Raw genomic sequence first — 12,994 nt, forward strand, 5'->3', positions numbered from 1 at the left:
GATCAAAGATTATTAAATAACATATAATAAACAATGTCGCTGTAACATTGCAATATCTTTTGAGGTATGATTACAAAAATCGTAACATTATTTTAATGCGTTAAATATTATGCTATGCTATAGCTGTACGGTACGGATCACATTCTTTCGATATATTACACTATCGCGAGATATGTTGCAATTAGCGGTGTTTACAATTATACAGCGACAATGGAATAACACTAGTTTCACCTTTTGTTGGATTTGTTTGGAGTTTAGTATAATGAAGCTAAAAATACGTATATTTAAAATGATCGAATATAGGAAGTAGTGCCTAAAAATTAGATTTGACTCAAAGGTCTCGTTAAAAGACCATAAAATCTTAAAAAAAAAACAAATATTGTGTCAAAACTCAAACTTCAAACTTTAATGTCAATGTTACTTTTGAAAGTTCAAAGTGGGTGTTCGTCACTGCTTTATGTTCTGAGTGTATTGAAAATCCCTCTAGAATTGTTTAATGGGATTTATTACTGTTTAGTGATGTACACGTAAAGTATAGCAATGGAGGGATTGCCTTCAGGTGATATTCAAGCCAAATATCAAAAATTAGCCGCTGAATATTCGAAGGTAAAACTTGTAATCCTAATCATTGATAAAGATGCAATGCAGTATTGTCGGCAATTTGCAATAAATCTCTTATTTCCGCTTACAGCTGAGGGTTCATGTAAAGGTGTTGAAAAAAGGTGTATTAGATGAGCAAGCTAAATCCAATGAATTACGGGAGTTACTTAAAGAAAAAGAAAAATCATTGCGTAAAGGAGAATTAGAGATAGATTCTTTAACTTTTAGAAATCAACAATTGACGCGACGCGTATCTGTTTTACAAGATGAAATTGAACAAACCCAGGTATTTACACGAACATTATATCATTAAGATACATGTACTTTCATGTATTTACAAAATTATGGATATTATATACAAATATATTAACTTATGTGTTGATAAGGTGGGCAGTTATATCAATTATATTATGTATCATACGGGTATAGAAGCATTTTATTTCTATTTCAATGATTGATTCAGTTTCATATAAACCTTCTTTTTTATTCTGTTTTATGTATTACTAGCTTAACCACTTATTACGATTTTGCCTGCAAAAACAAAGTAAAAGATAACTGGTATTCCCAGATTTTGACTGCATTGTTCACATTCCCTTGGGATTTCTCTTGACATATTTTTTTGGGTCTCAATCAATGTTATTAACTTGTGTCAAAGCTGTTCTGTGGTTTAGGTGTGAAGTGTGAAGAAGAGGCAGACAGGCAGAGCATTATAATATTAATATGAATTTAATGAAGTGGTGGTATTGAATAAATTGCTTAACTAATTAGTAATTTCTTGGAATGTTTTTAGACGAAACTAACAAAAAAATCAAAGAGTAAAGATGATAAAGCCCCTTCAAATAGTAATCCTGCACCTTTGGACGCAGGGCTACTGCAGGAGGAACTCCAAAAGAAAATTATTGAGAATGCCCAATATGCATCCCAGGTAATTTATCTTGTTCATCTTTGAACAAAAGATATTATGTACTGTTATCAACAAAGGTACTTTGATAATTTGCAATATTAATAAAACATATCCTATGTCAATGCCTCTGTATGATGTCTCTTTGTATCAAACTTAAGCAAAAACAGTGGTTGGATTCAGTGGTTCAAGAGTGATGATTTTACAAATAGAAAAACAGATAGAGTTACTTTCTCATTTATAATCTAAGTAGGGATACTCTTTTCTTTTTTTTTTCTATATATCTGTATTCAATTTATCGAACAAACTTATTTTCATTTAAACTAAGCAAGTGCAGTACAACTAAAGACTTACCATGTCCTTAATTTCGAAATCTAAAATAATCTAAAATTTTCAGCTTTCTGACAAAACATTTGAAGTGTCTCAGCTACAAGCATCAATCGAAGACTGCAATCGTCACATGAGCGAATGTGAAAGTAGATATAAGTGTGAAATTGCTAAATTAAAAAATAAGAATCAAGAATTACAGTTTGCGCTGGAAGAGGCACAGAAGGAACGGTTAGGAAGCACACCCAAGGTGCAGGCTGGTAGTCATGCTAGTTGTAATGGTGACTTTTTATCGGAAGGTGGAAGTTTGGTAATACATATATAACTTTCTTATTTGTTTTTTTATATTGTTCTCTGTATGATGTGATAAATAGCATATGCTTATATCTAGTAGTAATCTTTCTTGATTATATTAGGTTTTATAATACAATACCAAATTAGCAAAGCTAATAATTTTTCAATTAATTAACATGTATTGTTAGTAATTAAGAATTATAAAATAGTTAAATTAAAAAATGCATGTTTAGCCTCAGTAGCAGGTCATATAAATTTTGTAACATATCTTTAATTTAAAAAAATCTTTATTTTTTAGATTGGCAGTGAAGATGCCCTTAGTTCAGTTGATGATTTACATATAAATGAACAGCTAAGCAATAAGTTACATAACTCTGAGCAGGTAAATATTTATGCCATTGAATAAACAAAAAAGACTACTCACAAAAATGTTGGTTTTTGTGTATATATAATTCATTATGATTACAATATGATTTGCATGTATGTCTTACTTTCAATATTTATTTAATCAAAAGCACAAGATGATATTAAATTGACATTGCCATATTACGAATAACACTTATTATTTCCGACTTAATATAATCCTATGCCTAGAATTACTGTGTAGAATATGACTAAAAGATAATATGAAGCATAAATTGCGATCTTATTCAAAACTTCTTGAATATTTTCTACAAAACTTTAACAATGTTTGTGTGCTTTTTAATACATTACATATACAGAAAAAAGGGTCTTTAAAATTTTGCAACACTTCTTTTATGATATGGAATATCGTTGACTAGGAGAATCAGAAGCTCCGCATGGAGTATGGGATGCTGCAACTAGAGAATGAGAGCCTCAAACTGGAGATCAGCAAGCACGTGTCCGCGTCGCAGAGGAGGAGGGGCGATACGCATGACTCTGGCGACTTTAACACATTTAGCGAAACTTCTATAGGTATTATATTAATAAATAAAATTAAAAATAAAAGTAAATTATGTACAAAAATTAAAATTCCCCAAATAAATGATTAAATGTTTCAAAAATTTTGAACATGAATGTTTTACGGTCATAGGTTTGGTAAACTGTTGCAGAAATAATGATCCAGAAGTGATTATGGGATAAAGATTAGTGCTGTATAATTGTAGTATGGGGAATTACTTATTTGTTACACCATAGCGGATTGATTTTTTTTTCATATATCTTAACCAGGCGAGACCCTTAAAAATATCGAAACCTGAATTTTAATACAATTATAATGATATATTTATTTCATTGCGATTTGTGAAGTTCTCAGTTCAAGAAGAGAAAACCCATTGCATATAGACTAAATATTTTCCAGATGGTGAGGGTAAAATAACTGGACTGTTAGGTAGTCTGCAAGTGCCTTTCCTACTCAGTGGCGAGGTTCAGGAGCGAGAGGAGAGGATGCTGTCCTATTTCCGCAACAAGATCAGCGCCCTCAGCGCTGAGAGAGACGAACTTATCAGTAATGCTGAACATTATGTCAAAGAAGTATGTTGATAAGATGTGATTTATTTATGCTAAATTTATAGATAACCAATTTTCACCGATTATCAGAGTTACTAATCGTTTATATGTTTTATAAAATATACATGGTTTAATCATCTTATATTTTCAGTGCGAAATGTTGAGGCTCCGATTCGAAGAATTACAGCAGGAAAAAGAAACGGACGCAAATACGATACAAGACAAACACGATACTATAGCAAGGCTGGTCAGTATTATAATATGAATTTGTTTATATTGAATACACTAATACTAAATTGCTAGTTTCAAAATTGTAGGAAAATAGTTGCGCCTCATCACATTTTCTTTTTTTCCAATATATTAACCATAAGTCTATTTAAGACAGGATTCTAGTTTCGATTCGTTTAACATCTTACACCAATAACATAACAGTTAAGTCCTATATTTATTCTATTATTTCTTAACACAGGCTATGAACATCTGGAACTATATTTTAATTTAGACTCCTTCCATCCAACTCCGTATAATTCAAGCATACGAATGTTTAAGGTAGCAAATTGCGCAAGCCACGCCCATAAATTGTTCGTTAATGTAAAATTCCGATGGACTGTCATAATATCAGTTGTATTTCCACTAACTCGATATCCCCTAAATCATGTCCGGTCACCAACCAACCCACCACCGAATGGATTGTCCTCTAATGTCCACTGTTGCACTTACTGTGCAGGAGGAGGAGCTGCACTCGACGTCGCACAACTACGAGCAGCAGATGAGCGTGCTGACGGAGCACGTGGCGGCGCTCAACGACCGGCTCGCGGCGCAGCACGACCAGCTGCTGCAGCTGCGCCACCAGCTCGCCACGAGGAAGAAGTAGCACCCTGTATACACCTTTGGCACGCGCAGTGAACACTCTGTATGAATCCTGGACACAAGCAGTGTACACCCTATATACACCTGTTTGCAGGCTGGATATAAGCTGTACACATACTTTCAATGTGATGGCAGTTCATCACCAGGAAGAAGTAGCACTCTATATATTATATGCCCTATACTCTGTACAGGAACAACCTGTACACATTTTGAACCTCCAACTTATTTTTATTACTTTTTGTATCTGGTACTGGTGGTGTATTCTCGATGTTATTTTCGATGTATTGAGCAGGTGCATTTCTTCGTCTGTTTATATGTTTTATTTGCAAATGAGCAGAAAGTGCGCCTTGAGTGCCTAGTAAATTGAAGTTTTAAGAATGCTTAGTTATATATTGTAAAGGATACAGGCAGATCATTTATTCCATATAATATGAGTTGCCGTCATTGGTATGTTTGTCTTCAAAATAAACTACAAAAGTAAACACTCGTCACTTTTTCTCTAAATTTGAGCGTCTGTAAAAATAATGTTATGACATAGATCTGTTAATATAGAATGGATTGGTGGTAGGCGATACAGGGCTTTGAGAGCTCTCGAAATTAAAGAAAAATTTTAGATCTCTGTGCTAAGATACTATTTAAGGGCCTTTATGTTATCTTATTCTTATCCTGTATGTAAATTGATGCTGTATCTATTCGAAATTGCAATATGGGTGCGTTTTGAATATGTGAACGATTTTGATATTACTCCATCAAGAGAAATCTTTTCATATAATCTCAGCATTGCATAGACAACTTTTAACTTAATCATTCCTGTGCTACTTATCTCTTCAGGCCTAAATATTTTAGTGCTATTCGGCTAGTGATTATATTCATTTATCACCCTATTAATTGTGATGGATATACTTTAATTTAATTAAAATATTAATTTAGTCAACTTGATTTATTAAATATAAGCTTAAATATTTATTGTTTTAAACGAATTCTATCAACTGCTGCATGACGATTATGAGCGTTATTTTAGAGTTATTTGATATAATTTTAGGATATTGCAAAAACAAAAAAAAAAAATAGACAGTCATCAATCAAGAAAGTTTTCTTTCGAATAGTCGCGGAATTATAAAAACTGAAAATTTTGTGTTGGCTTAAATTTTACGAGTCGCAGTAATTAATTATTAAACAATAAAATGTTCGCAGTACTCGATTTTTGCTTCCAATCTTTGTTTGGTACATAATATATTTTTATATTCATATTTATTTGAATTGATCTATTATATCATGATCTGTATAAAATCCAGTTATTTTTTTATTTTTTATTTCAATTCACCTCACTTAAAGTGTAATCGATTTAACGTATTTGTTTAACTCTTTCTATAATTTGTATCCAAATGTAAAAATGTACATATATATAATAATATTTGTATAAAAGAATTATTGCAATTCGTACTGCTACAGAAATATTTACATGTAAAATATAATATGTAAGTAAATCTGTGTTCTGTTCTACACTGTATTTATAAATATAAAATAAAGAGATTACATAAACTTGTTTTGTTATATAATATATGTGAGAAAATCATTTGATCTGAACAAATAAAAAATTCTCGCAAAGCTTTTTAATAGAGATCTTGAGTTCACTAGTAGAAATAAAGTGGCAAAGCCTCCCAGCCCATGTATGCTGAAAAGTAATTCAAGGTCAAAAGTCAACAATTTCCTTCCTTTTTAGACCATCTCTGTTAATTAAAAGCGCAGACCGAAAGGTCTTATTATTATTTGCTCAAGTTTAATTCCAAATGGCCTTGGCAATAGGCGTACGCTGATGAACACAACTCTTCTTATGTTTTGTTCTTCCGGAACAAGTGAGAGCAGACATTTTTTTGAGATTCGAAAACAAAGGAGAAAGCAAATTATTTGATTATCGTAAATCGTTCAAGTTACAAATAGGCTTGCACCCTATTTTAAATGTCATCACCACTGCTTAAAACGGTTGAAGAAAAACTTGAGGAAACCGGAATGTCCAAGAATCAAAAAGTTCGACGACACGCGACATCTGCCAACCTGCACATGTCACTTAGGAGGCCTGGTCCCAGCAGAGGAAACATGTATGGGCTGATTATGATGACCTATGGGGACTTTCCGGTACTTTACTTCTCCAGCTAAATTCAAGTGCGTGAAAATTTGTTATTTTAACCGGACTTAAATTCGGTAGAATGAAGGAGGAAATAAAACAACAGGACATATGCACAACTCTGTATTATAACGATAATCATAAGCACCTTATAATATGTCATTTGTTACAATACTTTGTTTTCAACAGTTACATTATCGTTATAAATATTTATACAAAAATTTATCAATTTGTTGAACAGCGTTGCAAATTATCTTCTATCGGAGTCAGTCCATTCACACTCGCACTCGGAGATCTGTTAACGTTTTACCGCGCGACTGTACCGACTTTACTTAAATATACTCATACAAAATTGCATTCAACCGCTTTCCAGAAGCTTCCGCGGAATATAACTGCATATTAATAATTTACTCCTTAATTTAATTACGCTAACGGCCAGGTACAGTCGCGCGGTAACCTTAATTTATAAGTAAAATACAAATAACAATAAGGTAGTTGCTGGGCTCTTGTTTGGGTGCCATGATTTGTTTTACAGTCGTGACCTGAACCGCATCCATATATGGACCTGTCATTACGTGTTACCAACGTTATTTTACTTGTAACATTGCAAACTATACATTGCTATTGTGCATTGCCAAACTAATTTGTGTTTTGGTTCTATATTATTATGACAAAGAGATGTTCGTAAATAGTGAAAATATCATTAAAAAATACTAACAAAACCACAGACTCAAACATGATTAGATTTAAGATTCACAATGTTACAACAAATTAACTTATAACTACAGCATATTTGTATTGGACAATTTTATACCGCTAACTATTATAAAGCCCTTGTGATATAAAACTTATAAATAATACAAAGCTAAAATAAATACAACAATAATACAGCAGTTGATTCTAAACAGTCATGCCTTAGTCCAAGTGTATAATTAGAAAATAAATACATTAAAATAGGTATTTTATACACAAAATCAGACTCGAGTTTTCACACTTAACAAATAGCACTGATATTTTAGATAAGTTAGAAAATTGTTTAATAACTCTAATTATATTGAAAGAGAGACTAGTGCCCACTAATGTCCACATTAATTTTTACAGACAGAATAGACCAGAAGCCAGCAGTACTAATTCCAGTAGGAAATAATTGGCGCTGGACAACCTATCTTTTTCCCACACTAGAAATAATCCTGCTTAAAGACGTCATCGCAACCCCCCTCATTATTATAGTTATTTGTGATTATAATTTGTAAACATATGTAAGGGAGATTACATGATAATAAGTGAAAAGTAAGCACATCAGTAGGCATTAATCAGGGCAATAGTGAACATATTTAATTGTAATAGCTATTGCTGGGTGACTATCTACTTGATAATTTTATGCTATTTAGATGTGGTGTATTCATATAGAAAGATTTACATTAATTTTGTTATATTATTTCATATTATAGTACAGAATAAATGTGGATATGGTTTGGTACTATGCAATATTATCCTATTGTAAAATTTATTTCTTTTCCTTTGCCAAATGATTGTATTCCAAATATTTTAGGTAAATTGATACTAAAAAAAACAATGTCCAGAATGTGCCCGATAAAAATAAATAAAAAACTATTTCATAGCATTTTAATTTATATCACTTTTGTGTAATCTGGGACTGGTGAAATATTGGCACTTCGAATATACCAGATTGGAATGATAATTTTGAAAAAAATAATTAAATCAATAACATTACATTAGTAGAATAACTTTAGTCGCCAGCGACCAATTTCCCTTTGTTATTTATTAACAGTCTTCATGTATTTTTTGTTGCAATAATATCAATTAAGTAGTTGAAGATTTTCTATTAGGTCAAAAAAAAAACTAAGATTTTTGTATCATTTTCAAACTGTTTCCATTTAAAATCTGAATGCTGTACAAATTCATATGATTTTATAATATGAATAAGCAGCTCAACAGTTTTATATTTTTTAATAATAAAACCAGATTTAAGACAATTTGGTCAGCATACTTCTACATTATACAGATAGATAGTGGTGGTTATATGTTCCTATATTGATTTAATGACTTCAGAAGCTAAATAAATTAATGTATTGATTGTTCAAATTATTATTGTAGTGTATGTGTATTTCAAACAAAATTGTGTATAACCTACTTTGATGCTAGATTTGTGTTTATTTCATTCATTCTAAAATCCCATTCAAGCTAACATCTGTTACAATAAATAAATTGTGATTACATTGACAACATTTATTATCTATTGTGTATGCTTCTATAACATCTTAAATAAATATAATAAATTACTGCATAATATTAATTGTAGATAAAGCTTGTTTACTGTATAAAATTTTAGCAACAATCAATTATTTTGAGATATAGAAGAAATCTGTGTCTGTATATTTTCATTGTATCCAAGTTTTAGACATCATAGATTATATTCTGCCTTACAAAGCCATGTAGGTGATTAACACTATAATTTGCCACCGAGCAATGTAATAGGCGCCAATGTGCGACAAACATTTATAATTTTAAACATCACTAGGACCTTCCATAGAGCAGTTTCCGCATGGCTTAATTTCCTCAATAAGGATATTCATTCCACCACAAAGTCCTAATTAATAATAATACAGTCAATACTGAATTTATGACTTTTTTGACCCAATGACTCTATTTTGTTCCCTGGCACTGCCCATGCTCCATAAACACCCATTTATCACTATTACATATAATATACCAACAGAAAATTTTCATGGTTTCCGTTATTTAAATACATCCGATATAACGCGAACAGTACCTAATATATATTAAAAACACCGTGTATTTCTGCAATTTCAGCCCATACGCATTTCCAATACAGTTCAACACATCCACCAAACAACATCACGAATTTCACTTTCACATTTTCAACTGGTTTCACGTGTTTCATATTTATATATGTTTAACGTATTTAATTCGTTTCACGCGTTTCACTCGTTCCACGTGTTTCACTTGTTCCACATGTCTCACGTGTTCCACGCGTCCGACGCGTCGGCGCGTTCCGCGCGTGGCACGTGTTCCATGCGACCGACGCGTCGACGTGTTCCGCGCGTGGAAAGTGTTCCACGCGGCTCACGCGCGGCGGGTGGGCCCGCGCCGCTAGCAGCGGTCGGCGTCGGGCGGCGTGCTGAGGTACGGGTCGGCGCGCTTGTGCTCGATCAGCGCCTTCACCGTGGACGCGTCCGCCGGCAACTCCGACTTCTTGCGGAGCAGAGGCTTATTGGCGTTGTGGTTCTTTCTTGCCTGTGTGGGTAATTAGCAGTTTAGAATTAAAAATTGACAAGAACCATGTTCGTTAATTGTAGTATTAACATTTTTAATTATACATACAAAAAACCATGATCTTGATATAGAAAAATATTTAAATATATGTAAAACTACAACTAGAACTGACAGGGATACTAAAAACAATGTGGCCTGGAAAATAAAACACTTTTTCGAAATTAGGATTGTCATTCGTACAGTTATAGCATGGTATAAGAATAGTACTGCTGGAAGGCTCACCTCTTGTGCCAAAGTTTCAAGGTCAGCGTCAGGTTCATCGTTGTCGACGAGCTGGCTCGCCGGGTTGGCGGCCGCTACGGCTTCCAGCCGCTGCCATAACTCCTCCCGTTGCTGGAGACGTTCCCTTTCCCTGCGATACAATTTTAAAATTAAAAATGATCGATCGTTCATATATTTCTCTCCTATTGAATTATATTTAAATAAATTTAATTTTTATGAGGTATGTGACTTAATTATGATGTGTATTTTCATTGGAAATGATAAAAACATATGAATAAGATCGACTTTTAAACATATCAATTAACACAATTACCATTTAATAAGTGTTTGATAGGTATAACAGTTAATCAAAAAAGTTGGTGGAAATTATGTTCAACTATAGCCACTTCTTGAGCGAGCACAGTGCATGGAATCGCAATGTTGCCAGCACAGTCTCCGTATTAATACAGCTTAAATGAATATAGGACTAAAGCACGTGACCAACTCTGAAACGCAGTATGTCTCTGTATCCACTGCGAGCGACCCACCTCTGCTTCTCCTGCTTGTACTGCTGCGTGCACTCGTCGAACAGCTTCTGGTTCATCTCCATGAACAGCTTGAGCGCGTTGTAGACGAGGCCGTGTATCGTCTTGTTCCAGTGGCTCTTGGTGTTGCGGTACAGCGACGGGAACATGATGGGCAGGATGTGCGTCGCGTTGTTGGATATCAGCGACATGATGTACTCGTTGTTCCAGTAGTACAGCGCGCGCTCCGCCACCTGCCGGCCGCCGCTTGCGGTTACATCAGCACTTGCATACAACGCTTCTATAGCGTTTCGTTATTTATACTTTATTGTACACAGGGTGAAGTTAGACGAAAAAGAAAATTCGGTTTTATGGCTATACACCTTAAATGGCTGCATGGCTATATATATTTTTTGATAAATAAATTATTTTTTATTATTATACCATTTCTTTTAGGCAATTGAACCGAGAGTAGCACATCAATTTAGTTTGTTAAAAAAAAAACTGTTTCTGTTTATTGAAAGTAAATTAGCATTTTTTTTTCTTAACTAGGACATTAAACAACTTAACTCGAAATATTATACTCCTAATAAACTGCATCATAAAAGGCATCTATGTCAAGCAACGTTAATGTCATCATGCAAGAAGAATTATCATATAACAATAATTTTGAATAAAAGTATAATTATTGTACCTGAAAGTGTGGGCTGGACACGCACTTGGCCAGCTGGCGGAACAACGGGTCCATGATCTTCTGGAACTCGGCCGGCTCGATCACGTCGAGTATCTCCTCCATTTCGTTGAGGAACATAACTTCCTTCGGGGAGTGCGTCTTCGGCCAGTACTTTAGTAACGCTCTGCAAATGTTATGTTTCTTTTATTTTCCATTATTTTGTTTTCATTATCTTATTTAATTCATTGTTAAATTTATGAGCGATGATGTGGATGTGGATATTTACCAATTTTATTGAGTTAATATATGAAAAATATGGACGTCACGAGTCGACCTCTCGACATTCACACTAAATAGGACATAAAATGTTTCACAAAACATATGTAGCGCCTGGGAAGGCAAATGAAACACCGGCGATCCTCGAGAGAGTGTAGTAGCGCGAGAGATGTCGCACTACGTATACATATTTAAAATGAAAATAAAGTTATAAAGCATTGAAAGGTTATTTCATTATTTTAGATGCGTATAATCCTATCAATAATATTTTTATGTAACAGTAAAACATGATACCAATTACTTCCCTATCAAAACCACAACATTACTTTCAATAAGTGGACTGAATTTCACTACATCAGAAGTGGGATCTGCTATGAACAAATAACTTATAATACTTAACAAATGTATATAGCATATTTTATACATTAACATCAACTTATATCTAACGTTACTTTTTTAAACTTTTTACCTTATTTTCAGTATCTTTTCCTGTCTTTCTTTATCTTTCCCTTTCTCGGCTACTAACCTGACAACGGGCTGTGTGAGCGACGGGTCCTTCTCTAGGAACTGCACCACGCAGTACGTGAGCTGCGGGTGGTACACCGACAGTGATTTGGCTTTGTGCAACGGGAGCAGCACCTGAATGAATAAATGTATGAATGAATAAAATGAATGAATAAAAAAATGCAAAGAGAAGCTGTATTGCTCAATAGCAATTTCTTATAAACAATGGTATTGTTTTAATATGAATTCTTGTTTATTCTGGTAGTTGTGAGGTTTAAATTTATTTTAATTTGTATGCCGCGCAATAAATTGGTTTCAAATTTGCATAATTCTATAGCCGTCAGCATGCGAATAAAGTGAATAAAGAGTAATAAATACAATGGAACATAAAAAAAGAAACAATGAATATATAAGTGCTAAATAAATACAATTCCGATTTATTTACAATATTTTTTTCCAATTCAAAAAAAAAAATACATATTTAATGGCGAATTTTACGTACAATGCTGTATCACACTAATCCTACTAAATGCGAAAGTTTGAAAGGATGCGTTTGTGTTTGTTACTCTTTCACGCAAAAACTACTGAACCGATTACAATTACATTTGGTACGTAGATAGCTGGACAACTGGAATAACACATAGGCAATTTTTATCCTACGGGATACAGACTTACACGGGTGAAACCGCAAGTCGCAGCTAATATTATAAATGTTAAAACTTGTTCGTTTGGATGTTTGCCTGAAACTACTGAACAGATATTGATGAAAATTTATATACAGACAGGGTATGAGCTGACTTGGGTGATAGGATACTTTTTGTCGATTACGTTTGAAGTTACTTGTTGGGGCGTCAGCAACGAATCAAAGTCGATAACATCTACTCAAGTTGGTCAAACATCACGGCTGGCGT

General features: G+C 33.5%; 2 protein-coding genes across 5 annotated transcripts in view; one reads left to right on the forward strand and one right to left on the reverse strand.

Moving 5' to 3' along the window:
* Positions 1-409: 409 nt before the first annotated feature.
* Positions 410-6,004, forward strand: LOC119828676 (protein phosphatase 1 regulatory subunit 21). Of its 2 annotated transcripts, none has more exons than XM_038350915.1 (9): positions 410-606; positions 692-886; positions 1,391-1,525; positions 1,899-2,138; positions 2,421-2,504; positions 2,905-3,058; positions 3,444-3,616; positions 3,744-3,839; positions 4,320-6,004. In XM_038350915.1, exons 1-9 carry the CDS (start codon positions 541-543, stop codon positions 4,464-4,466), a joined length of 1,290 nt encoding a protein of 429 aa, XP_038206843.1. In that variant the 5' UTR covers positions 410-540; the 3' UTR covers positions 4,467-6,004. The 2 variants fall into 2 exon arrangements, with proteins under 2 accessions (XP_038206843.1, XP_038206844.1); XM_038350916.1 differs by having other exon boundaries at positions 1,899-2,078.
* Positions 6,005-6,697: 693 nt separating this feature from the next.
* Positions 6,698-12,994, reverse strand: part of LOC119828675 (serine/threonine-protein phosphatase 2A 56 kDa regulatory subunit gamma isoform-like) — a 38,438-nt gene continuing 32,141 nt past the window's right edge. For 2 of the 3 annotated variants that reach the window (XM_038350913.1, XM_038350912.1), the window contains 5 exons: positions 12,106-12,218; positions 11,325-11,487; positions 10,655-10,884; positions 10,128-10,257; positions 9,723-9,866 (listed from right to left, as the gene is read on the reverse strand). In XM_038350913.1, the coding sequence (XP_038206841.1) occupies positions 9,723-9,866; positions 10,128-10,257; positions 10,655-10,884; positions 11,325-11,487; positions 12,106-12,218 (780 nt within the window). Of the gene's footprint in view, positions 9,867-10,127; positions 10,258-10,654; positions 10,885-11,324; positions 11,488-12,105; positions 12,219-12,994 lie in introns of all 3 variants that reach the window. The other variant, XM_038350911.1, reaches the window with a different exon arrangement.

Source organism: Zerene cesonia, chromosome 8 (assembly GCF_012273895.1).
Source record: "Zerene cesonia ecotype Mississippi chromosome 8, Zerene_cesonia_1.1, whole genome shotgun sequence".
NCBI lineage: Eukaryota > Metazoa > Arthropoda > Insecta > Lepidoptera > Pieridae > Zerene > Zerene cesonia.

What these genes read in the sequence shown, in the direction of transcription:
- LOC119828676 (XM_038350915.1), top strand. Translation starts at nt 541, where the DNA reads ATGGAGGGATTGCCTTCAGGTGATATTCAAGCCAAATATCAAAAATTA. An exon ending in TAGCCGCTGAATATTCGAAG is followed by an intron (nt 607 to 691) that starts GTAAAACTTGTA and finishes TTCCGCTTACAG; the next exon opens with CTGAGGGTTCATGTAAAGGT. An exon ending in ATTTAGCGAAACTTCTATAG is followed by an intron (nt 3,059 to 3,443) that starts GTATTATATTAA and finishes AATATTTTCCAG; the next exon opens with ATGGTGAGGGTAAAATAACT.